The sequence below is a fragment of the Aythya fuligula genome, chromosome 1 (assembly GCF_009819795.1).
Source record: "Aythya fuligula isolate bAytFul2 chromosome 1, bAytFul2.pri, whole genome shotgun sequence".
NCBI classification, from domain to species: domain Eukaryota; kingdom Metazoa; phylum Chordata; class Aves; order Anseriformes; family Anatidae; genus Aythya; species Aythya fuligula.
The window spans coordinates 164,555,008-164,582,618 of record NC_045559.1 but is presented as its reverse complement, the minus strand read 5'-3'; the positions used below and the strand labels follow the sequence as shown (position 1 = coordinate 164,582,618).

At 42.3% G+C, this 27,611-nt stretch overlaps 1 protein-coding gene across 1 annotated transcript; it reads left to right on the top strand.

Annotated features, from left to right (window-relative positions):
* The first annotated feature begins 628 nt into the window (after positions 1–628).
* On the top strand, positions 629–18,225 carry KLF5 (Kruppel like factor 5). Its single transcript, XM_032208039.1, has 4 exons — positions 629–862; positions 2,230–3,100; positions 4,197–4,256; positions 17,579–18,225. Exons 1-4 carry the CDS (start codon positions 629–631, stop codon positions 17,755–17,757), a joined length of 1,344 nt encoding a protein of 447 aa, XP_032063930.1. The 3' UTR covers positions 17,758–18,225.
* Positions 18,226–27,611: the final 9,386 nt, after the last annotated feature.

Sequence of the window (27,611 nt, the reverse complement as noted above, 5' to 3'; positions counted from 1 at the left end):
GAGCGACAGCGTGCCTCAGCCTTGTCCTCTCCCCTTTTTGCTTCTTCCACCTTTTTCCTCTCCCCTCCTTCCAGCCACTTTGATCGCAGCACTTTCCCCAGCACACGGCAGCGATGCTGGACACGGTAGCACCAACATTTATTCACGGCAGCTTTCGAGCACGAGCTGCCTCCGGGACAAAAATATATCGATAATAACAATAATAACAAACTGTTGAAGACGAGAGGTGCGCAAGGCGGCTACACCCAGCCGCGGAGGGCTGTGCATGACACTAAAACCCCCTCAGAGGGGGCCGGGGCTGCCGGGCACTTGTTGAGGCTCCCCTTGCCGGGCCGGGCCGTGCCGTGCCGCGGGGAGGAGCCCGCCGCCATCCCGCGGGCCCTGAGGGCCGGCCCCTTCCCCGCGCCGGGTGGGGTGCGGGGGGCGGAGAGGGGGAGATAGGGGCGGAGAGGGGGGGAAGAGGGGCGGGCGTGTGCCGCCCGATAGACACCCGCGGCCAGGTACGGGCGGAGGCACTGAGGGCCACGCCGGGCTGGGGCTGCTGGGCAGCGAGAGCCGAGCAGGAGCCGGAGCCGCCCAGAGCCCAGCGCCCAGCGCCGCTGGGTCCGTGCCGCCGCCGCCTCGCCTCATGGCCACCCGGGTGCTGAGCATGAGCGCCCGCCTGGGCGCCGTGCAGCAGCCCGAGGAGCCGGTGTTCGCGCAGCTCAAGCCCGTGCTGGGGGCCAGGGAGGCGCCCATCTTCCCCGGGGAGGACATGAAGCAGCAGCAGCCGCCGCCGCAGCCGCCCCCTCAGCAGCAGCAGCAGCACCCGGGGGGCGGCGGGGGCGGCGGCGCGACCCTGCCGGCGGAGGAGATGGTGCAGGTAGGGGAAGGGGGCTGAGGAGGAGGAGGAGGAGGAAGGAGAGGGTGCTGCCCGTCGGACGGGTCGGGGGGAGCCGGGTGTGCGTTGGGAGTCGCCGCTGCTGCCCGGGGTGGGGTCGCGTTGGGGTGGGGGACGCGCCCCGGGGGGCTCCGTGCCCGTCCCAAAATCCCGGCGGGATCCCGGCTGCTGGGGGAGCCGCGGGTTGGGGGCTCGGCTTCAAAGCGAGCTGCCCCCGGCTTGTAAACAGGAGGGGGGGGGGTGGAAGGAGGAGGGAAAACAACCCAAAAACTAAAAAAAAAATCAAAAAGCTGCCTGGCGTGTTAGGGCAGCCCCGGATCAAAGCGCCGGGCCGGTGTGTTTGTTGTGTTTTCTGGTGGTCTGCCTTTGAAGGAAGGGCTCGAAAGCCGCTCTGGGGCAGGGGTTGCTGCCTGGCAGCTGCTTTCTCTTTTCGGGTGCTAAACGGATCTGGAATGAGCGCCGTCTTCTTGACAGGGCGAGGGGGAATGTAGCATTTGCCCACTGGAGAGTGCACGATAAATGTTTTGCCGATGACTGTACCAGGCATGCATCAGGCGCTCGCCACCCACGGATTCCCTCGCACCACTACACCAAGGGAACGATCCCCAGTAATTAAAGAGCTCTCCCGGCACGGCACCGAGGCATGAATAGGGACGTGTCGAGCACGCTGTTAAACAATTACACACCGTGCAGATTTATATATATATATCTATATATATTTTTAACTTTTTAACGTAGTCCCCGGGACGCTTCACACGAGGGGTGCGCTAGCGTAGCCAGCCCGCCCCCCTTTTATTCGGTGTTATTTATATCTTCACACTCCGCGTTTCTCACCGCACGCCCTTCTTCCGAGCCCGAGAAATCCTGGAAGCGCAGGAATCAGATGTGGCCAAACGTCGTCTGAAGCGCTGGGAGAGCCGGCCGAGGATGTGGCTGCTTAAAGTTCGCCTTTCAAAGCGGCACGGGCGAAGCAGATCGGCAGCAGCCTTGTTAAACAGCGAATTCCCGAGCGCCAGATCTGTAGATTAGACACGGAGCCTGTCATTCCTCCGTGTAGTGCTGTCTTGTAGACATAAAAGATGAAAAGTTTGTCGTGCGCCCAGGCATTGGATCAGTCTCGGTGCCTGCTCTGCGTGCCGGCACTTTACCTTCCCGTTCTTGATGATGTTGATTAGCCTCCCGGTTATAAAAGGCAGCTTTTTATTTAAAACTTCCCCTGTATTTAACTCGGTGTTGGCTAAAGAGCACTGTTTTTTTTTTTATTTCTGAAGCCTCACGCGACGTGCGTGCAGTCTTGTTTCTCAGTGGGTAACAAGTCATGGGGGTTATCCTACATTTTCTTTTTGCAGACAAGATGTGAAATGGAGAAGTACCTGGCACCTCAGCTCCCGCCCGTCCCTGTCATCCCCGAACATAAAAAGTACAGACGAGACAGTGCCTCGGTCGTAGACCAGTTCTTCACTGACAGTGAAGGCTTGCCTTACAGCATCAACATGAACGTCTTCCTCCCCGACATTAGTCACCTGAGAACTGGCCTGTACAAATCCCAGCGACCCTGCGTAACCCACATCAAGACCGAACCCGTCACCATCTTCAGCCACCAGAGTGAAACTACTGCCCCAGCCCCTGCCCCTACTCAGGCCCTTCCCGAGTTTACCAGCATCTTCAGCTCTCACCAAACTCCCGACGTGAACAACATTTTCATCAAGCAGGAGCTTCCGACTCCAGACGTTCATCTCTCCGTCACGCCCCAGCAAGGCCAGTTGTATCAGCTCTTGAGCTCGCCGGATCTAGATATGCCCACCACGACTCCTCAGGCAGCCGTCATGGACTCCCTTAGCAATGTTTCCATGCCCTCAGCCATGGCAGGCCTTAACACCCTCTCCTCGGCGGTTCCACAGACTGCAATGAAACAGTTCCAGGGTATTCCCCCCTGCACCTACACCATGCCAAACCAGTTTCTTCAGCAGCAGGCCACTTACTTCCCCCCTTCGCCCCCAAGCTCAGAGCCTGGGAGTCCAGACAGACAAGCAGAGATGCTACAGAATTTAACCCCTCCTCCCTCATATGCCGCAACTATAGCTTCCAAGCTGGCAATTCACAACCCGAATTTACCAGCAACTCTGCCAATAACTCCCCAGAACATCCAGCCAGTCAGATACAACAGAAGAAGTAACCCAGATTTGGAGAAAAGACGCATTCACTACTGTGACTATCCTGGTAAGCAATGTGTTCCAGAAAACTGAGCTCTTGTGATAAGAAAGTGTGATTAATCACAGTCTTTTTTTTTTTTCAGCTGTAGTATGCTTAGAGAAATAAATAATTTCTCGTTAAAATAGATTTTTTTTCTTCAGCATCTTATTTTGTGTGGTGTGTATTTACATTCTTTAAATAATGCACATCATTTTATTTGTGTCATTTGTTACCCTCTTAAACTCCTGAGCGCATTTTCCTGTGTTATAAAAGTTGTGTTCCATTTAAAACATAGTAAAAAAACAAAAAACAAAAACCTTCTCTAATTAAAGTCAGCGTGGCTGTCCAGCTCATGCTTTTGCCTTTCCAGCTCCTGTGATGGAGCAGAAGCTGAGCTTGAATCTGACGCTGAAAGACTCACTTCAGTTCCTGGCAGCCAAGGCTATGGCTGTATCTCCCCTGGTACAAATAGGGAATTCAGCTGCCTAGATAAATCCATTAAAGCTACCTTTGAAAATTGTCTACAGATAAATTCCCTTCGAGCCTATCCTTCTATTAAATTGCACTGGAAGAGGAATCTAACTCTACAACCCTTTCCTTCAAGTAATACATGGTGCCAGGTATGGGACACTGACACCGCTCTGTGCGCACCTAGAAATCGCGGCTCTTGGTTCTCTTTCCCTTTACAAATACTACTCAGAGTGGTGTATAGCCCGATCGGTGTGCAGCATGATAACTGCATAATGGAAAAGTGATGTAGAGTCCTGGGTAACAACAACACAGACTGGCTTGAGCAAATTCTTTAGGAAATTTAAGAAAAAAAAGTCTGTCTCTGAGTTGGTAATTTATGTAGCAGGTGTTACTATACGTAGATTGTTCTACACTACATTAGAAGGTATTAAGTCTACCAGAAACATTTTTTTTTTCCTATGTAAAGCAATGTCTCCTAGGAGCTTTCTATATTAAATTATACTTCTAAATGATTATGGTGCCAGAAGGTAATAAACTTAAATGTTTCCAGATAGTACCTCAGCACTGCATGAGGAAGTTTAAATGTAATGTGAAGCGTTCCTATTCTCCCTACTGAAACACTTCTCTTCCATTTTATTTTACTTTGTTTTAGGCTGCACGAAAGTTTATACAAAGTCTTCTCACTTAAAAGCGCACCTGAGAACTCACACGGGTATGTACTCGCTCTCTCGCTGGGTCTTGCTCATTAATGGGTTATGCATCTTTTGTAAAGGCAGAAGCGTTTGATCTGCCATCTTCTCCCTGTTTTCTGTAGAGTGGTATGAGATCAGGCTGGCAGTTAAGAAAAGTTTCAGGTTTGGCCAGTAAGAATTCTTTTTATTCTTAATGCAGTTTTGTTGAACCTTTTACAATACGAAACTCAAATCAGTTAAGAATAAAGCAGATGGAAGTACTGCATTTCAAAAAATAGGACTCGCTTCCTGTGAATAATGAATTCAGCATAGTAAGTGCTCTAATTTTAAAAATTTATCTAAATAAAGAATTTTCTATTCTGAGCTTTATCTTTGGCCTGTTGGAATTACTTAATTTTTTTCAGAAAGGTCATGAAAATTCCCCAGGTATCTCCATTTAAGTAGTCCTTAGCATTAAGTGTGCTTTTTTATTTTTTTTAAGACAAATTGTTCTCCAGTAAAAAGAACAGAGACTTCATTTCATTTTTTTGCTGGTGAAAGACATTAAAATGGAGGAAACGAAAATGAAAACTGTTTGTGTGTAACATTTGTGTTTGTACCTTGATCAAGTTCTGCCCGCAGCTACAGACAGTCCCAGTTCGTGGGCCTGCACCGAGCCAAGCTCAGGACAAAGATTTGCTTATCCACGCATGCACAAGCCGTGCCTTCAAAGAACAGTTATTTGAAGGCAAAACTTCACAGGGTCTGCCCCTGAGAGTGGACCCATGTAGACAGAAGGCATGACAAGAAAGGGAGGTAGGGGGAGAAATACCTAGCTCCCCAACAGCACATTTGAAGCTATTAGGATAGTTCTCTGCTGGGATCTTAATACAAAACTGGTCACGCTAAATCTTTACAGTAAAAAGACAATTGCTTTTTTTGTTTTCCTCTGTGGAAATAAAATGAGAGGGCTACTACTGTTGTTTTTAAAATGGAGTGCGAATGCAAACTCTTATGTGTAAACATCAATCCAGAGCAAAACAGGAGTCACAGTTCAAGCAATTCGCTTAGTGAAGCAGGCTGTCAACACTGTGGTTGTGCTGTTCAAGTACTGGGATTTCACCTAAGTTTAACCCAAAAGTCAACAGAACAGAACACGAGCTATGATCTAACAAAATATTTCAGTATCTCTGGAAACAAGGATGTGTTTCAGCAGCTGCTCTGAATGTATCGTTAGCTTATTGTAGAGAAATCGAGTATCTCCAGGCTAAATGTTACTATGGAAAATTTGTTTTGATAAATGAAAGAGTTATCTGTGGTGCAATCACAGTAAAAAGTTAAAAGCAACTGTACAGGGATTATTGCTGAACTGTAGTATTAGACTAAACAAGAACACACGTTTTTGATGCGTATAAATTCACTCATTACCAACTAGCGTAATAAAGACATTTTGTGAGGCTATAAACCTGAATAATGTCACAGAGTGCTATATTACTGCTCTTTAATAAAAAATCTGTAAGTGTGTGTCCATGCACTTACGCATTTCAGCCAGCAATTGAGTCTCAGTTTTAAATATGTCACTTGCTTTCTACAATAACTAGGCAGAACATAAAAACAAGGTTCTACTCTAAAAATGAGCATTACTTAGGCTTCGTTTGAAATAAAAAAAAAATATTTTTTTTAAATAAATCTGTATTTTTTGTACTTTCGGTAATGACTAGGTTTTAAAAGTTAGTGTTGGTGTGCATAGAAGTGTGTGTACATCATTAATGTACATTGCTTAGGGTCACTAATGTTTATTGTTACCTTCACTTTTTTTTTTTTTTTCACCTATAGATGTTTGACCTTAGAAATGTGGATTAATGTGCAAAGGTCAGAGAAGCTGATGTATTCATGGAAACAAGAATGTTGTTTTAGATAAAAATCTAGTGAATTTAGGCAAGCCTGGAATACAAAGGGTCTTCTGGGGAGGTGAATGAAGGGATAAACTGTCTAAAGTGTTAACATGCAAGAATGCGAGTCCATATCCTGTTACCTGCATTATTTCAGAGTTTGGATTAGTTTAACTCTCTTGAATATTCATTTAATACTTGAAGATTTCTAGTAAAGATTCTAATCTCCCTCATAATTTACGGCTGAAATGTGTCGATTAACGAGCAGGATCTCTGATGCATCCGAAACCACATAAATCAATTAACTGAACGCTAGCTAACGAGAGTGGACACAATCTCAGGGCAACTGAGTTACGCTGGGGGCCCAGCTCCCTCAGGATTGCAGGGGAATCTCCCTGCTGACCTCAGAGGAGAGGGACTTAATACGGAGGACTGAATTTGAGGGTGTGTTTGTGTGTGCATACAGTCCATTTTCTGTGCACCCCATCCCCCAGAACTATGGCTTCATACGGTGTTTATTGAGCTTTGATTTTAATTTATTATTTTTTTAAAGACTTGTGAAGCTTTTACCTTCAAAGTCTGAAGTAATTGTCACGTAATCCATTTTAATAAAGTTGTGTGTGATATTCTTTCAAATCCCTTCAGGGATAGCAGACCTGTTTATCTGGCTAAACCCGTTCTTTAGTAATCATGGACCACTGAAGTTGTTTTCTCCTTATTCTTAGTTTCTTAACAATACCTTTTAAAATTGGCTGCAGTCTCTCTCTCATCCCAACCAGTCCCCGCCCTTCTCAGCAATCTGTCATCTTAAAATAAAAGAGCCTGCAGCAAAGTTTGTCTGCCATTAAAAGTCAAGACAGACCTTATGGTTTTCCTTTTGTATTGGAAAATCTCAGCCTTTTCACAGTATTTATTTAGCAGTCTTTCTCTGCTGAATGGCTTTCACTGAGTCTAATAGATGTTCTTTGAGAACAAACTTAAGGAAAATGTTATTTTTGATAGGTGGAATGCAGGCTATAGTCTTTCTTAGAATCCAAATATGAACATGTCAGACTTCTATGTTTAAATAAAACCAGAGGAAGCACGCAAGAGGAAAATCCTGTACTTTTTTTTCTTAGGTGTTTACCTTGCAGTGAGTCAGATGGTATAAACTGGTATAGTTCTTATCTAATTAAATTATGCTGGACTCTGTATTCACGCTTTCGTTGTTGATTTGGAATCCAATATTCATGTAAACAGCTAAGCAGGGTTAACATTCCAGTTGCTGAAGCAGGCATACTTTTTTTTTTTTCCTTCCTTTAGACAATGCTTTAGCATATGTAAATTGCAAAGTAAATTTTGGCTGTTGATAAACTGGTAACCCAAAACATGGAACATAAGCAAATATTCAGCTGCTGCAAAGATAACACAACATTGTGCGTCCATCTCTGTGCAGTTCTGGAGCAGATGTCCAGTATGTTTGAATAGCTTAAATACTTCAGCGTGCTATCTTAACTCGGTATTAGTTCTTCCTGAAATGGGCAGAGTGATATTCAGCGTGCTGAACTACCTGTTGGAGCATCTGTCAAAACAGATTGGATTTTTTTTTGACATCTTGAAGCAGGGATTTTCTTCTAAAATGATTCTACCTGTTAGTCATGGAACGAGTTTAGTTTCATAACTTGTATTGTGCAACTGGTGTGTATAATGTGGGGGGGGTGTTAGGCATTTATTGCAGGCTGTCCAGCATGAAAACTACCTTAAGGCACATGCATAACAGCTCTGTGTCCAACTAGAAAAATGTGCCAAATGTCAGCGCAAAGCAATTCGTTGCCAGTTGCAGATAAACCTCATTAGAGATCTCTTCTGTGATGTCTGAGTAGACACATATATATATCAAACTGTCCTTCAGAAACAGCAGTCCTATAACTTTGCCTGTTGCATTTCTTTATGTGTAAAAATTTGGGACTCTTGAAGTTGAGCCTTTGATATGCAGGCACCTGGAATGCCCTACCTGTACCCTACCTGTGATACTGCAGCAGAGCTGCTGGCTCTAGGGTGGTTTTTTATTATTTCCATGAACAGCTGCATTCTTGAGAATTGTGTATGTTTTTTAGAGGAAAATCTGTCACTGTTTTGAACACATCAAGCCGCACACATCGAGGACATTTTCCAGCTGCATATTGGTTTTCCGTATACAGAGTCTTTGTACAGGCATGTTCTCTGATCACATGGTGGGTTTGCCATTAATAGTTTCTAACATTAACTGCAGAACTATTTCATCTCTATCTATAGATCTAGTTTGTATTTGGTGATGGGAAGTGGAAGCCGAGATAACTCCAGAGAAATGGCATTTCTCTAAATGAGATGCACTCAAAATACTTCCACTGTCCCTGGTTATTTCAAATGTTACATAGGCATGGGACAGCTGCTATCCTGTGCAGTTCCTCAAGGTGTTAAACGTTTCATTTTAATTTAGATCTCTGCCTCAATCGATCCAGAATTAGCCTGTGATGGTACACCAGAATTAGAACCAGTTGTGTGCAATAGACCTCAGCAGTCCTCAGGACTTTGTGCTCTGAATTTGCCATAGCTATACATGTATGCGTGTTAATGGTGGCACCATACAGCATTGCCAGGCATTCAGGATGCCTGTTCTTTAGAAGGAAAGATGAGCAGTATTGGACTCCTACTGGAAATAAAGCACCTCACAAAACCACGTATTGACTCGAATCGTCCTGAGAATTAAAGGAAGGATTTCATTCGTGTTGTACGAGTGGAGAACTGAAGCTCCACAAGGCTCTGCCTCGCTCATGGTAGCAGTTTTCCGTGTCTGTAGCTACACTTTATCTTGGAAAAATCTTTTGGATCATGAAAATAGCCATTAAGTAATATTTCCATGCAGATTCTGTTTCTTTAAACTGTTGAATGAGTCAGTTGTGCAGATTATACTTTAAGGAGATGTCAGTAAATGCCGTCATTGGTAGAGAGAATAGGGAAAAATGGAGGAGAGTTAAATAAAATTGTTGACAAAGTGCATTAAAGTGCAGTGTTGCTAGACACTGCTGGAGAATATGTTGGTATCTTTTATTTATGAATTCTGCTAAATCCATTAGTTGCCTGTGTGAGAAATGGAAGTACATTATTTTCCTCTGCAAACCACAGTTTAAGGGAAAATAATGCATTTTTCAAACACTTTGTGGATGATTGCAGACCTTTGGATTAATTGATTCAGTTCTTTATCTGTAGTCATAACCTAAACGAGACATGTTTGAATGCGTTGCTCTTTTCTGGGTGAAGTCTTAGCAATATAAGGCTAAGTTTTAATTAAATATTACCGGGCATTCACGTCAGCGTCTGGCACTCCATTTTTAGGATGCAGGGATGAAATTCCAAGGTGTCAGGTGAGGGATACTCCTGCTAGACTTGAGATACTTAAAAGAAAAGCCTGACATTTTCCTTTTGATTAAAAGCCTAGAAAGTCTCTCTGAGCATGAAAGCTTAAAGCAAAAAACAACAAAAAAACACTGTTGTTTCTGTCAATTGCTCCCTGAGAGGATTAAACTTCAGTTCCAGGATATTTGATTCCTGATAAGGAAACTGTTGACCTAAGAGACCGGATTTAAATATAGTTCATTTTGAGACCGCCCTACATACGCTAATATAGTCCAAGATTCACAGCAATTGCCAGTGATTAAAACTTTCCATTATTTGATTAGACATTCCTTATTGTAATTAATTTCTGAGCTTGACTTGGACAATTGATTCCTGGTTCCACAGAACATGTTGTGAGTGGCGGTGTTTGTTGTTTGTTAGATGACCTGCACCTCCCATCGGTGAAAGATTAGAAACATGTAAGTAATGTCCTAGTTTAGTCTGAGTATCTTGGTAGCAGCATTCCTGTCCTGTCAGGCTGCATTATTTATATTCGGTGATCTCTAACAACTCTGATTAAGGACATATTAAAACCTTTGATTTTGGCAAGTGTACAGCGCTTCGCTTTGAATTAAAATAGCTTTAATGTATTGCTTTCAGCTTTTTTTGTGTGTGCATACAGTAGATGGAAATCTGGAAGTCTACAGTACATGTTTAATGAATTCCATTTTAAGAGCACCTCTTATCTGACTACACAAGAGCCAGTGTTATTGGTATGAGAGCTAAAGAGCTGTTCTTGCACCACAGGCGTGGATGAGGAAATGTGTTCTTCAGCACAGAACTTGTAGACACGGCCATGCACCCCAGATGGCATGGATTTCTTATAAACCTACTTAGAAAAAATTCCTTTCCTCTTTGTTTGCATATCTCCTTGTGGAGAGACCACCTCTGTTAAGACAGAATGTTATGCCAGAAAGAAAATAAACCGTTTCGCAGGCCAGTCAAGATTCCCCAGTAATCCTTGAACTGCGTAAGACAACACTTAGCAAAACAAGAGCGCTTCGGGCGTTGGTGGGAGCTCTGAGAAAGATACTGCCCTTACATAGCTGTAGTCAGAAGTGGAATGATGCATAAGGTTTTTTGACTGTCCTATTTGCTTACCAAACAGTTACCTTTTCTCCTGTGCATGCTTTTGTTGGAAAGATCAAACGCTACTTGATTTATCAGTGATGGGGCTTACCAAATGGAACTCTGTTACGGGATTCCTTAAAATCCTGTTTTATTGTGAAATAGCACTTAATGGTCACCCATTAGCCCTTACTATACTAGGCACAGGCTTTTATCACATTTTTAAATGTGCAGCATATGTTATGCATTCATATCACCGGGGGACTGGATGTTTCAAGGACTACATTTATTTCATCACTCGCAAAATAAGCTGGATTTCCTTCAACCTCTTTGTGCGCTGTCAGCCTTCTAATCCCTCTCCGTCTTGGACAACACAGAGAATTTCGATGCACGAAAGAGCTTTTAAGCAGCTGAGGTTTTTTTTTATTTGTTTTGAAATTTCAGCTTTCTGTTCTTTCTCTGGGAAAAAACAGCCTTAAATGAAGGCAAAAATGCAAGCTAAAAATCTGCTTTTAACAACTGCAACGCGTAGTCAATGACAGAAGGAAGGTCCAACTTTAGGTGAGCTTCCAGAGGTAAAAACTTATTTTGAATGAGAGCAGAAGGGCACAGAAGTAACTGTGTTTGATTTCAGTCAGCTGGGAAGAGACAGGAGTTTAAAACTGGGATGCTGTAACCTAGAGGAGAGCTATTTCAGGCAAGCTAAAATGGAGGAAAAACACTGCATTTGTTCCTAGTTCTTCTACAAATTTGATTGTGGTATGTCAGCGAACTAAGACAACTAATTCTAAGATGTAAAAGCAAATGTGACAGAAAACTTGGAGGCCAGATAAATCTCTCTCATTAGCCTGTTTTAAAACTGGACAGGACATAGATACCTACTGGTACAATCTCTACAGTGCAGAAACTTCTGCTTTTCCTCCCACCTTCTTATCACACCTAGTCTCACAGTGCCAGGCGCTGGCCTTGAAACACGTGCAAGTTAATTTGAGTGGGGCATGGTGTTTTGTGGTACTGATGGGTCTGAGTCTTGCCCCAAAGCTAGGCCAGCCGCTGCTTGGGCCAGGATTACGTGTTGTCTGGGCTTTCTGGGGCTGGCTTTCTGCTATTGTCAGACATGTCCGTCTTCTCGCTCCTGAGGAGGCAGATGCCAGACAGCGATATGGCACAGAGAGAGCCGAAACGTGTTGTCTTTGTCAGTGACTCATGGAGGCGATGCGTGCCTCCTCACAGAACTTCAAAGGGGTCCCTTCCCCACCCCCTGCTCCACCACCAGGTGAAAACACTTTCCTACAGAACAAGAACGGGCATTTCATCTTCTAGCCAGCTTACTCATGTCGGCTGTGTCTTCTGTTCCCTGTCATGTCCAGCAGCAGCCTTGAAATGTAGGACCTTGGGTGAAATTGTCCCTTTTTAAGTCGCTGGAGTCACCGTGCCTGCTCTGTCAGACGTGTGGAGGCTGCTGGCACTCCCTTGCATTTCCATTTGACAGAGGCCTGTTTACTTCGCCCGTAGTTGCAAACACTTAGGTGGGTCTCAAACGCTCTTTAAAGCACGTAGCATTAGGTAGCTTGCACATGATAAACACGAGTAACATAAAAAAGACGGAAAACTAGGAGGAGGGATCATTTTATACTCTTAGGAGCCTGTAATCAGACATTGTGTTTTTGCAGTTTGAAAGCTGTGCTGCTTTTTCTTTCTCAAAGAAGCTCATAGCTCTGACAGAAAATAAGAGACACTGCAGGTTTCGGTGGGTGTAATACCTGTATTTGGGTTTCTGCATACCAATGCAGCTGACTAACTTTAGGTTTGAAAAATCTGGCCTGTAATGTTTGCAGCTTTATATTTAAGGAAAGAAATTCTAGTAGTGAATTACAAAAATAAAGTCACACAAGTCTTTTCTTGGGTGAGGTGAGGAAGCTTACTTTTTTGTTAATGGAGAAATTCATTGCTAATGGGGGGGTTTCAGTGACTCTTTTCCAAACAGCATCTTAAATAGAAACATTTTCTAGAACAAGGTCAACGTGGTAAAGGGTGTTTTCTGAATGACCAACATCCACCCCGTGGGTGGCACTGTACCTTACCCGCATGAGTATGGGAACTACCGTCACTGCCAGTAGATAGAATTAATGTTAGGAAAGCACTTGGTGTATTTTTAAACTACCGTGTCGCATGAAGATAAATTAAAAGGAGAAGAGCCAGCGCTGTGACTCACCGGCCCAGATAATGCTTTTGAGGTATCAGCATGAATCCCAAACCTTGGGATCTACCTTGGGGTAGTTTGTGTGTCGAAGTGGCCAGTATGGTCGGCATGTTATATGTAGATATCCAGACATCTTTTTGACATCTTGCAATCCTAAGGCATTGTGCGTGTGTGTGTATGTATGTATGTATGTATATATATATATATATATATATATACATATATATATATATATGTATATATATATATATGTATATATATATATATTTGGCAGACAAACACATCGCAAGAAAAATAGTCTTCTTTCAGGCTAAATTCCCTTATCTCTTGTTAGGTGCTTTCTGTAAAAGAGCTTCCAAACTAAACATTAGTACTTAAAAATTTCTATGCTCGAGTACAAGCCTGTTTCTCATGCTCTACAAATTTATTTTTAAAACTGTAGAATGGATGCCTATTAACAGTTCAAGAACTTAAAATACATTTTGGGATGTATAAGCCTAACAAAATATTTTAAATCAGTGATACTGGAAGGAGGTTATGCAAAAATCCAATTAAACTTATGAAATCCCTATCCTGTTGAAGTATAATTTAAAGGAAAGCAGTTCTGTTTCCCAGAAGTGCTGTGTATAATATTTCTGGCTTGGGAAGAAAGGGCTGGAGTGTGCTATTTGGCTAGAAATCGGTACCAGCTTCCTCCGTGGTGTTTTAGTTGAACAGTGTTGACATTCTAACAAATCCCGTGGAAGCTCCCCTGAAGTGGAGGAGTTAGCTGTTTTCTTGCTTTTACAGTGAAATATCTGTTTGATACAGTGATCGTGTTCCAGTAACTGAGCTATACTGCGTTCATATTTGATGACCAATGGCATTCTTGGTTTAACACCCTATAGAAGTCCTAAATTGCTGGAGGAAAACCAAATATTTCTGAGACTTTGCAGCTACTGTATTTCACACAATCATTAAAGTAAACAAATCTTACATTACTATGTAGCCAATGAAAATACTGGATAAAGGGTTCAGTGTCCCTTGTTTTGTATACCCGTGTTGTTTGTTTGTTGTCGTTTTTTTTTTTTAAATAAATCCTCCAGCCCGGATTGCTCAGTGCTTTAAAGTCAGTGTAGTAAAGCAGTAAGTTCACTTCAGAAAATGTAACGTGAGGCTTTTTTTTTTTTTTTCCCCTTGCCACAAGAACTTAAACCAAATTCTTATTTCTGCTAAATGACAAAAAGCATGTGTATAGACCGGGAGAGAGCAAATGCTACCAGCTAGTTGTCCTTTTGCTTTCTTTAAAGGAGTGAAAATAATCTCCACCTTCTTCTTCTTGCCCCCCTTCCTCCTTGCCCAAAAGGAAAACATTTGAAATTGATTCAGTTCTTAAATAGAACTTTCCAACGGAAACTAGCATTACAAACATAGATATTCAGTATTTTACCCCTAGGATTTATTCAAAATAATCTGGGCCTCTATATTGGCGCTAAAAATACATTTTCCAGTTCTTACTGGTAGCCAAAGCAGGGGTTAAAAGCAGCATTCTGGCTTTAATTTCCAGTACATAAAAGTAACACTGTTAAAACAATCTGTGTAAGGCACCAGCTTGTTCCCCTCCGTGCATCCCCTGAACGCTGTTCAGTTCAGCTCAGGTCTGCAGAAGGCAGCAGGGCTTTTCTGTACGTGCCGCTGCCCCATCGCCTGGCTTTTCCCTGAGTTTCAGGGGCTCTTCGTGGCCGTGGCAGCATTACAAGGTGAGGTGACTGCTGCCGTGGGGTAAGCTGTGCAAGTTTCTAGATATATCTCGGGGAACCCGGGTCCCCTGGAGTTTGGTGGGGGTCTTGCCATTGAATTCATCGTCGACTGGGAGCCTGTCGTGTCCAGCAAGCCACTCCATTCACTGCATTCCTGGCTTCTGGTGGTTCGTATGCCAGGAGTCTTTGCACCACTTGTCACAAATGAGTCAGAATGGGAGGTCAGAGGTTTTGTTTGGTCTTAGAGTCAGGTACTACCTGTACAGGACAATTCTGAGACTGCTTGTTCAATACAACACAGCACAGCACTCAGTGAGTTTCTACATGCTTTATACACCTCCTCAACACCAAGCTCAGAAACCATGGGTTTAGTCTCCTGGTCTCTGTTTCATCCATTTCATTCCAGGCAGTCCTGGTCTCTTACATGCTAACTGCTATCTTCCTGTCTTCTTGAACCATTTCTCTCATTGCCAATTCTGGAAATTGGTAAACACCTTGGGAGCATACAGAGACCCATCTATTGATCTGCTCTCTCCAGGCAGTTTTGTTGGGGATCACGAGCCTGGGCAGTTACAACTGACAATTACAGCAGTTTTAAGTGAAAGTTTTTATTAAAGATTGTCCAGAAGTTCTTACAGAGTCATCTTAATGAGACTACTCTGGATTTAGGTTAAAAAAGAATAATTCTAAACCAGATAGAAACAGTTGATTAGAAGAGCTTAAAGCCAATATGGAGGAAGAGGGGAAAGAAAGGAGAAAAGGAAATACACTGTTTTTGGGTTAAGGTGTTTCAAATGCAAAATTAACACTTTTGTGCAACTCCTGTGTATTTTAACACACAAAAAAAATATTCACAGGAGATGACTCTGGCATTATTCCTGTGGATCAGCAGTGCAAACCTTGCAAGACCCAGTTTAAATAAATGAAGGATCACGTATATATTGCAAAAGATCCTGAGCACCGAATAGAGATATTTTCTGTCACTTTGCCATGAAGACCAAATGCGTTATCTCGGCTGGCTACTCTGACGTTAGAAAAGCTATATGCACTGTGTTTGAATGAGATGTGTATTTTAACCTGCAGTCTAACATTGCATGGAACAAACACAAATATCCTATGTTGTAGGTCACTCCAGTCTTTGGTTGGTATCAGGCAGGATAAATTCAACCATGACAGAAATTTGTAAGAAATAGTGGTCTTGATTTACCATCTGTCAAATAATTTTGAACTCTGGGAGGTGATTCCAGGCCCCAGGTTTGTTGTTTTCTTAAGGCTTGATATTGTTCCTTTGTGATGTCAATAAATCCTGGTTGCCTTTTGTGCAAAGAGGAGGCATCTTGTTTAGTTGGTTCGTTTTTCTTTTAGAGGTCTCGTTCTAGTTGTGATCATTCTGCAAGTATGAAGGTACTTCCCCATGGTGAACAAACAGATGACTTTACTGCTATTAGTAGATGGAAAGTTACTACTTAGGTGATCAGAAGAAGCAGTACAAACTCACAGACAAAACCAGTTCCATGATTTCATTTAAATGAAAATTAAGAGACTCTGGAGTGCTGTTCTAAAGTTTCTCAAATGGTGTTTTCTGCAGAACAAGCAGTTGAAATGCAGGATACTGGCTTGTCTTTTTTTTCCACGTGCTAACATGATGGTAAAACAGGGAACAGGATGAGTCACTCCACAACGCTATAGGATTGCAACTATGAGGGTAAAGGTCTGAGACCAAATGGAGAGGGAGAAAGAAGGTCTGTAAGCCGTATTGGAAAGCATTTTTTTGAAATCCCAGCCTTGGTCTGATTCTGCTTCAGGTGAAGCTACTGCCGAGTGCTCGCATAAACTCAGTTTTCTTTCTCTCTTTGCCAAATGGATCAAATAAATATAAAGGATAGGGATAGCAATTGACTGCGAACTGAAAGGTGTTTTTGTCAACCAGCATCAACCAATAGCCTATAAATAGGTAATCTTAGGCTCTTCATATGAAGCTTACTTGTATGTTACATCATGTCCATACCAGCTCCTGAGCAGGTGTATGTCCGCATGTAAAGTTCTCTTTTCACGTAGAAGTCATCTTGACTTCGTGGCTTCGTGTTTCTCCCGTTTCAACAAGCAAGTCCATAAATTATAGACGTGCTTCAAGTACCCTGTTTATAGTTTTAAAATGGATGAATGCAAGTGTTTTGGGTGGTTGGACCAGTGTATTTAGGTCTAGCAGGATACTTCAAAGTTGTATTCAGATTTTCTGTAATGTAGCAATGCCATGCTCCGTCTACGTCAGCACAGACCGATAGAAACAAGCAAGCACTTGCTACCTCTAAAATACACCTATTTAAGTACCTGATTGTAGAGATTTAATTCTGAAAACAAGGACTTTGGTCTTTTAGATGCTTTCTTCTATATATAGCTAGCCCAAACCAGAATACCACAAGATTTTGTTGCCTCTGACGTTTTAGAAAATATTATCCCAGTTGTATTTGTAACACACTGTGCACCTTTGTTCGCACATCGGAAGATCTTAAACAGATCTATACACTGTAAGGAATCTTAATAGAAATCTTTCTTCTAGTTTCAGACTGGTTTCAGCTTTTCAAAAAGCTCAGTTTAACTTAATTTACAAATTTTTAAAAGGTACGAGTGTTCAATCACAAACTAGGCCTGACTGTTACGAGACTTTCTCTCTACTCCCTCTCATAATGAGATGGATGTGAGGAAGCATATTTCTCATGCAGGGATTTTTTAAAACCTGTGTTCCTTTCTGTGCCATAGCTGTCTCTAACTTGAATAAGTAGTAAGCTTATGTTTGAAAGTTTCTGAAGTGGTGCCATTTTAATGAAGCATTAATCAGAGGTTCAAGTGCAAAATTTGCTGAAACAGACAAGGGGTTGTTAATTTGGGGCCTGCTGAACATGCCTGTGAATAATTGGGAAGGATCGGTTCCCACTTCATTGTTGTTTTTCATTTTAAACTGAGCAGCAGTGTCAGTGCGAACTCACGCCCATTTTCTCCGGGAAACGGAGCGACAGCTGACAGTGCTCTGCCTTCTGTCTTTCCAGGTGAAAAACCATACAAGTGCACGTGGGAGGGCTGCGACTGGAGATTCGCACGCTCGGACGAACTAACGCGCCACTACAGGAAGCACACGGGGGCAAAGCCCTTCCAGTGCGCTGTGTGCAACCGCAGCTTCTCTCGCTCCGATCACCTGGCTCTCCACATGAAGAGGCATCAGAACTGAAAGCTGGACTTGTTGCTGAGGCAGTTCTGTATCTATGCAATTTCCTATTGACTCTCGACGTACAACTAAAATGAGTTTAATTTTTGAGTATGGATTATCCATTTAAAAGAAATCTCAAAGGCAACTGGAAATGTATATTTTGTATATTTATGCAGAAAAAGGGAAGACACTGTATCACGATATCGGAGTGTTCAAGTCATTTGTTTGCTCTCATGATGTATATGGCTTTAGTCAGCAGGTTTCATCTCTTTACAAGTATTATGTCTTGACACATGGCAGCATTACACTTTTTTTTTTCTCTTGTGGTGTTTCGACCAAAGCACTGTCATTGTGACAGTGTTTAGTAAATGAATTAATGAGAGGCTACACATGAATGGATGCAGTGGAAAAGCCATGAATTGTAATCTGTCAGGTTTTTACTGGACATATTTAGTACTTGTGTTTGTTGTTTTTTTTTTAATGTTAAATCATTCTGTGGAGAAAAAATACATAGAAAAATTCATAAACAGCCATAGAACAAAACATTTTGTTCTGTATGTTGCATGTTTGCTATGACAAAGATTTTGTAAATATGCAAATCAGCTTTTTAGGTTTAATACAAAATTTTTCTAAGAATTATCTGAAAAAAAGCAGTTGTTTTACATTTGATAACACGGCACATTTACAAAAAAAGTTACTTAAATACCTCTCAAAACAATACCAACTTAGCTTCATTTTTCTTAAGAGAAATGAGCAAAATGTTCAGATGTTTTGTACCTGTTAACTCAAATGGTGTGCACTGAATATTCAAAGCAGGATTTTGTTTTCAAATTGCTTAAAAGGGGGGAACATTTAGAATGAACTGCAAAGTAAATGTTGGAAGCCTACATAGTGGGGATAGTTATGATATACATACAGAATGTTAAACCTCTTACTATAAGCTAAACTTAGTATCACTTTAAAAAGAAGGATTTAGGATGCAATTTTCATATACAGACATGTTAAGCTGGTTCAGCACGAGTATGATCTAGTTTCATGTGGATATTGCGTATAATTTATTAGAAGGCAAAGGATACAGTAATTTTATTTAAAATTACAGTGCAGTTTAGTTAATCCACTGTTGAGATGGACACACGGGAGAATTTACTGCTGACAAAAGTAGCTGAAACTCCACTGAAGTCAGTGAGGTGGTGCCCTTTTATGCTAACAATGACTTTGATCCACAGTGTTCAGCCTTGAAATAGTAAGTGACGAGCCAAAGATGAGGTTAGACCATGTAGGATTTGGCCAGGCAACAGGAGAAAATGAAACAAACCTAGTAAAAGTGTCTGGAGTTCACAAGCTGTAATATTAAGCTGTCAACCAAAGGGTAAAATAAACAATCAAAATACCAAAAAAGGGTCTTGCAGGAAAACCTAGCTTTGTTGAAACTGTTGTTTGTCTTTATTTATTTGTGGTATATGATAGACTCTTTTTTTTTTTTTTTTTTTTTTAAGACAATTTTACATATACTTGATAAATTATAGTTTTGTTTGTTATAGTTAGAAATGTTGCTCTTAATGTAAATAGTTGACAAATGATGTAAATAATTTTGTAAGGCTTCAAATGTTTATACGTGGAAACACATGCATAAATTGGTTGCTGTTTTGCTTCTTTTGCCTCCCCCTACCTTATTTTTGTATTGTGGTATTTCCTATGCAAATGATGGAGCAAACAGCTGTATAGTTGTAGAATGTTTTGAGAGAGAATGAAATGGTTTATATATAAAAGACTTTTTTTTTTTTTTTTGCAAAATAAAACAAAGTGCCTAATGTGCGTGTGTGTGCCCTCTGTAGCTCTTGACAATGACAGTTCTGTGTTTTTGCATTACAAACTGGAAATCATAGCAATATTAAGCTAATTAAGAATAAGAATGCATATTCTTTCATAGCAGGGATTGTCTCTTTGGAAAGTACCTAGCACTTCTGCATCCTGCCATGATCACAATAATAAATGTGAAGTGATAAGTATTAACTTCAGGGTGCTTTTCTGCCACCAGAACTTTAAAGGAAGTGTGGAGTAGGCTGAGAACAGTTGCAGTAGTTCATCCACAGGCATGTGATAGGAAAGGAAAAATACTCATTGGGTGCATACAAAAGTATGCAAATTCTCTCCCACTTTCAAATCAGGTAAAAGCTGTTCACACCCATCTACAGTGTTGCTCAAAAGTCATTTCTCCCCACAAAGTTCCTTCCATGTTCTGGAAAAACAGGAGGCTCCCAAAGAAGTGCCGTCCACAGCTGTCTCCTTTTCTGTTATTTTTGCTCAGAAGATGTAAGTACGATTCAATTTAGAAATTCAAGTTGGTGTGGGTTCAGATCTGGGGTTGCAAATGTGTTTCGATCCTTTCTGCCAAGCTTCAAGAAAATGGGTACACTGAACTTTTTTTAATGAAGTAGGTCTTACAACCAATGCAAGTTTCTTTAAATTTTGTTTATTATTCCAAATTCATATATCCAATTAAATGAACTATCAATTTACTCAAAATTCAATTATTGTCCTGTAAACTGTGGCTCTCATTCCTGTATGTCTCAGTTCTTTCCTTATGATCTAGCTTTGATTTTTCTTTAATTGATTTTTCTCTCTTAATTAGCCTCTTCCATTTCACATAAAACCAGTTCCACACATTGACTAATCCCCTCCTTATAGAAAATACCAAGGATAGGCATTAGTAAAGTCAGTGAAGCCCTGGTTAATTACCAAGGAAATCTGCCTGTGTCTAACCTAACTGCATAACCGCAAATACAAGAGCAATGTTTTGGAGGCCTGGAACGATAATTCCCAGCAGCATTACTGCTGCATTGCCCTTTTTTGATCCAGCAATTAGAAAAAGCGCAGCATTTCTTCGGAGTGTTTCTGCAAGGAGGGGAAGTTGGCAATGAGTTTGGCCATCACTCATGTGCTGTCACAGCTAAGAGAGAGTTACCAGAGCTTATTTTCCTGCTTATTTTCCAGGGTGAAGTAAATAACAGCAGTGTTCCAGGGCGCTCGGCGCGCCAAGCCTCGCCGTTTGGCTCAGCCCAAATAACTCGCGTCCCGTTTGGGATCGGACCGGTGGCAGGTTTAGTGGCTGTTCCTGGACTTCTGTAGATGAAGACAGCTCCAGTTTCTGTGTTTCTCATGCCTTTCCACAACGAAGGCCCACTGATTGCATGGTTTCAGCCTTTGACGTTGCCTCACGCTCCTTTTAGATGTTTCTATTGCTCAGCTGCCTGCTTGCATAAACCAGCTTAATGGTTCCTTGTTAATCTTGAATGAAAGGCCATAATTAGGCCCATCTACTTCAGCAGCACTTAGCCTAACACAAACAGAAACACGAAGAACAGACCTATGCTCTGGAATACATTACAAAACTGAAGGTGGAGAAGCTTGCTTCACTGGCGAGTGCTACCTCCACAGCTCGTGGTATTAAAACAGTGGTTGAACAGCCTGTCCGATCTCAAAACCTGCAAGAAGAGGTAGCATCATCACAGTCTCTGCGTGGTTTGTTTGAAGCAGTTGGCGCAGAGTCCCCTGAGGTGCTGAGGCAACTCTCAAATCCAGCTCTCAAATTATCATTCCACGTGAAGGGAAAATCCAGTTGGCAAACTGGCTTTTCTAGTGATCACGTGAAAGCAACGTTGTCCTCTCCACTGGGTGCTGAGTTCCTTCCTGTGGTTTTTATATTAGCTGAGGGCCTGATCCTCCGCAGTGCCTCTGTGCCCACATGGGAATCCTGTGGCCTTCATTAAATGGGATCCTCTCAAGGATCCTTGTTTTAATCTGGTCTGTAAGGTGCCATGAGGCTCTGCCATGCTATACAACCACAACAATGGTTTTGCTGTTGACCTTCATGAAAGAGAGTCTGGCTCAACAACTATTATCCAGAAGAATGTGGTGAATTACTCATGTGCTGAATAATGCATCCTGGCACTTTACGTGTAAGAAGGCAGAGGGAATGTATTGGCCAATGTAAGCAGGAGAAGCAGCCCAATGGATATGCTTTTAATCAAGTGACTTGCATACTTTGCTTGTGTTTACTTATTCCTCCTCTCCTTCACCACTAACCATTATGCTGTTGTTGTCCTCTGCTGTGTTTCTAGCACCCCCACAAATGTTGTTGTTTGGGATTTGGGATTTGAGCTGACACAGGCCACTGGAGAAACTTATGGCAGACCGGGGAGAGAGGTCTACAAAGTCCCGTCTATGGCAAACGAGACATGCAGTGGTTCCAAAGATTTCTTTGATGTTGTTGTTGTGCTTTTTAAAAATAGGTACTGTTTATATATAAATAAGTATGCAAATACATATTGGCATCTGTGTGTATGTGTGCCTGCTCACTTGAATATTCAATTTAATTCTGACTCCTGGCAAACACTTGCTTTTGAAAGCGTTTGATGGCAGAGAGATCCACAGGTTAGCTGAGGAGCAGAAGGGGGAGGATAAAATGGATGTTCCTATGTTTGTTTCCTCGTGGAATTTCTAAACAATTAGGGAAATGTAAAGGTCTGTTTTCCCTGAGCTGTGTACACTGTAGTCAGGAAAATGCAACAGTGAATTTCTGTTTCCAATGAGTAGGTTCTTTGTTTTTTATTTTGAAGTCTTTTAAATTCTTTTGGAGAGAGTGAGAGAGAGCTGTACGGAGAAGGAAGGGCAGTTACATCAACAAAGCTAATTAGAAAAAGAAAAAGAAAGTAAATCTTCAGCTGGGCAAGCTAAAAACATGATTTATTTCTGCAGGAGAGCTTGCGCAAGACAGCAACCTGAACTGAAGTCTCGAGTGTTGCTTGTCAAAGCAGAATTCCTCTTCCCCTAGCTCCACTTTTCTTTCCTGGTCTCTGCCCGGCCCTGTTTCTGCTGCCCATCAGTCTCAGGTTTAATTCATACTCTTCATTGCTCCCATGTCTCCAGCTACCACTGCGGCTCCATCCCATCCCATCCCACCCCACCAGCTGGGTGCCAGCTCCTGCTCCCAGCCGGAACGCACATCTCACCTAGCTCAGGTTCCAGCAGTGATTGCTCTCCCTGAGAGGGCAAACTACAGGGAAGCGAATGGTAGAAGCAGCTGTGTACAGAGCACTGACCAAGAACTGGGGAAAAACAGCCTGGAAGTGTGTCAGCTTTTCTCTCTTCTTCAGAAATTTCTGTCTGTTCCTATTTTCATTTGTGTGTCTTTTTTCTTTGACTCGGGCTGTGAAGAGCTGGCGGAGGAGTGAGATGAGAGTGTCACAGGAAGAAGGTGTGAACCTGGAAAGAAATGTCTTCCTCGCTGTCCACTTCTCTTTGTGGCACGAAGAATATCAGCACAGCTTGTTTACTTTCTGCCAGCCTCCCTACGCTGTATTGTATAACCAGGGCAAACTTCCTTTTTTCCTTACGTACAGTGCTTGTGTCAATATATAGGACACGCTACAACTACGCACACAACGACTTTTGCACCCAGTGTGATTTTATTTCTCTGCATGGGGCTCGGGAAACTGGTGGGAGCCTTCTCCTTCCCATGGGACAGGGTGAAGGCATGTGATGCCGAGGGGGATTCTCATACTGAGGCAGTAGCTCAAAAATGTTCAGCTGTTCAGTGTGGAGTCATGGGGTTTTCAGACATGCTTTTTTGTGCTGACCATCCCATTTTCCTGCCTCACTCTTTTTCACTGTAGTAGAGTCAGCTCAACAACAGCTTCAGCTACAGGAAGCTTTAGGAAAATGTGGTTTGACTCTTTCTCAAGAACTGAGGAGTCACACTGGCTGATTTGCCATCTTTTCTGCCTGGGAAATCAAAGTTTGAAGTCTCTTCTAAATAATATCCCCAAAGGCCATTTCTCTTCCCAGTCTCAGTTGTTGTTTCTGTTTATACTTGTTTGGTTTAGCTGGCTATTGTTACTGTGGTTTGTCATTATTTCCAACGCATCGGGCTGGATCACTAGACCAAAAAAAGGACGTAGGCACCCTCAGAGGGACCCGAAACCCAGTCTGCATGTTCTCCCAGGTCAATACCCAAGCTGCAAGGTTGGGTACTTATGCTCTCTGCTGTTCTCTTTTTCCAGTCCCACGAATCCTGCACTCTCTGCTTCTCTCTGGCCTCAAGAAGGATGAAAATAAACTCTGTGGAGTCCTCTTTCTGGGTCCAAATAGTTTGTGGAGTGGTGAGCTTCCTAAGAAGTCAGGGATTCAGGCTTTCAGTCTTTTCAGGCTAACCAGGAATGGGCACCATGGTCCTGGCCACCAGAGGATTGTCCTCCTTCAGTTATCATTGTATAAAAGAGGAACACCATCACCAAATCCCTTCAAGGCACTGGCTGTGCAAAGAAAAGCAGTGGCAGCTTGTGAGAAGCTTCATCGTGTATAAAGGCAGAAAGCAAGCCAGAAGAGTGCCTTTGACATTAAGACCCCCAGAGGATTTAGGCAGGACAATGCCTAGTTTCTGGGTCCTGACCAGGGATAAGAGTGACCTGAGTCCTTAACAGCAGGAAGCCTGAGGCTCTGCTGCATATCTACACAAGCACAGCTTGAGGACCATAAGGAATTTTAAACTCATAAATTCATGGGCATATAGAGTTTAACCTGTAGGGTTAAACATTGACAGTATGCAGGTTTTCTGGGTTATATGCTTGCATTACACCCCACTTTAGGTGCTAAATCCTTTCTGAGTGATTTTTTGCTTCAGTGAGAAGGAGCAATGTGCAGCTTTGGTAACACGTAGCTGGGGAAGGCTTAAGAAATTTGTTTCTGTGGACTGTGTTGGCATCAGAGCTGGACTTGAGGTCTGGGTCTGTAGGAGCCAACTTCTTCTTCAGTGTCACTGGTGCAGAGCTGGCATTAGCTGAGCACTGCCAGCGTCTTGCAGGTGACTCCAGGCACCTTGCACACACGTCAGGCTGGACCAGGAACTTCCACAGCTGATTGAAATGACATAGCAAAATAAAATTTAATTTGAAAAATTGCTGCATTACAGTATGACATAGAAGAGCTAAAGTCTGAGTGTATTGCTCTCGGGGAGCTTTCACAACAAATTTCTGGATTTCAGTCTTTTAATTCACAGTGTCTCCTGGGACTGGCTCCAGATTTTGTACTTATGAAGATGTTTATTTTCCAGTTCTGTTCAAATACAGCAATCTCCCAAGAGCAAAATTTTTGAGATTTTGACTGTGGAAGATGGCAGAATTCTTGCAAGATTAACAGCATTTGTTCTATAGCCAGCTATCAATTAAAAACCTTACATGGTCCAAAACACTCCTCTCAGCCCATCTCTGATGGATCCCTTAAATGAACACTTGAATTCACAAAGTGCTGCTAAGAAAAAGCAATAGTAATGTGTTCAGATGCTCTTGAAGTTGCTTTTTTTTTTTTTTTTTTTTTTTTTTTTTTTTTCTATTGTGTTGTTTTGGTTTTCGTTCTCACTGTTCTCAGCTAAATACATAGTAGTTTTCTTATACAAATATTTCTAAGTTATTACTAAATTTACCTGTGGCTTTCCCTCCACCCCAAAATTAATAAATCGTTGTTTTCCTAGCACTGTATTTGGTTTCTCTCCTGTGCTGTTATCAGGCTAGAACTAAGAATCATTCCTCCTTTGAAGAAGCTCAGACAAATGGGTAAGCCAGGCTAAATGTCCCCGGGGGAAAACTTACTTCATTTCTGAAACATTAACAACAGCAATCAAATGAAATGTGAGTATTTTCAGAGTACATACTGTGCCTTAGGACATTTAAGCTACTTTCTTGAATAAAGGAACTTTTCAGTAACCTTAAAGAAGCATACCCTGAAAAGACAGTTCTGAGTATCAGATATTTCTGACACGTACCATCTGCAGAAAAAATAGGCTCAGGGGACGCATGTATTCCTCTTTTATCTCCTTTCTAAGCTTATTCTGTGTATTTATGTTGCTTAGCTTGCACCTTGTAGCTGGTAGTTTCCCTGTGACAGATAGTTCCCTGTTTTGTGATAGTCCCTTAGAAGCACCTCGTGCTGTTTCTTCTTAGTGTTACTTAGTTTGTTGCTGCAGTGGAGAACAGGGTGCTAGCTGAAGTCTGGTGAGCTGAAAGGAGGATGGCCATCTGACCGATCTTCAACTTGTTTCCAAGCAAGGATTGTTTTCATGAAAATATTGCCTGCTACCATGTGTCAGTGTACTTCAGCATACCTGAATAAACAGCTGGGGCTGGAGGATTGGCTGATGAAACTGAATAAAATCAAACTTTATGCCATTTGCACAACTGTGGTTCAGGATGGTTTGGCCAGCGCCTGGACAGACATCTGATTTGAATTGTTTTCCTGAGGTCAGTTTAACTGCAGAGAGTTCCCATCTGCTTCCTCTCATATTTTTTACTTCTTAGTGCCACTGTGGCATTAGCAAGATGGTCAAATGTTGTTTATTCTTCCTCAAGTGTCTCATCCGTGGCAATTAAGCACAACCATCTGAAAAAACACCCTTACCAATTAAAGGGAACAAATTAATCTTACGGCCAAGGCAATGCATAAAATCTGTCTGCAAGCAAATGTTTACCCCAGGAAGACAGGTAGGCAGTCTCCTCCTTGCAGCAGTGTAGTGGTATAAGTCTTAAGACTGAGAAACATGTTTCTGTTCTAGTAAACTAAACATGATTGGGACTGCTCCCTGGCACTGAGGCTGATGGAGATGGAAACGGCTGCATCCGTGGTATTTGTCGCTCCTGCCCTCCATGCCCCGCATACAGACTGCCTATTGAGAGTAGTCTGGTCTGTGCCAGCTCTTGGCCTGCATTTGGGAATTGTTTGGGAAAGCTGGCTCTGGCCCCGTTGTGCCAGGCACTATGCTAACAATTAAACTGCACAGACAATTGCCTTCCAGTGCCTGGGAACGCTCCTTGGCACTCTCTAATTTGCCAATATGGACGTTAGCTTTGGAGTTCAAACTTTGGCAGATTCAGCTTGGCTTCCCCCTGGCTTTAAAAGGAGGGAAACAAACAAAAAATGGCATTCAGGGGAGCAGTTCTGCTGCATGTGGTCCTTCTTAGAGCCTGAGAAATATGCAAATACACAGGCTCTATTGATTTTCTTCAAATTATTCTGCATTGACAATAGAATAAAGACAAAAAGCAGAAATGACCCAGAAAATTGCCTTACTATTAAGAAAAATGAAAGGGCATTTTATTTTTATTTTTTGTTATTTTATTTTATTTTAGTGAGTGACAGAGCATGGGGACGATGTCTATATGGGGGGCTCAGCTGGGAGGCTCCTCAGGGAGCTATGTAGAGGAAATAGGAAGAAATGTTCCTTTTTAAAAAAAAATAATATGAGAGAGGAAAGAGGTCTAATCCCTTTGAAGCTCACAGTTTTATGAGAGCTTTGTCCTTGGGAACTATTCACCAAAGATGACTAGAGCCGCTTCGAGCTTTGCAAAATTACTACAAACATAAGGTGAGTGGCTTTATCATAAAATTGGAGTGGCCATTAAAACTTCAAAGGAGACGTATGACCTGAATTTTACCTGTCACAGTCTGGAGTATTTATTATAGGAAGATTTGATTCCTTTCTTTAGTTAACAGCCTGGTACTCACGTGAGGTCATGGGCTAGATTATAGTTTTCATTGGTGGTATGACAGATTAGATGTTAATATTTTATTGCTCCTGACCTTGGGAATCCATAAACCATCGGACAGGTGAGAACTGAAAAAACAACAACCTGGCTCCTTTCACAGTGGGAGCATATTTCTAATGCCCTAGTGTGGCCATAGTGGTATGTTTCCATTGATTAGCATCTAACCAGGCTGACTTTGACAGAACACGTCCCTCAGAGGATGTTGGAGACTGCATTTGTTTAGGAGCCCTGGTCAAGCAGCACCATTGTCCATTTACTGCAAGCTTTGAAATAAGAATG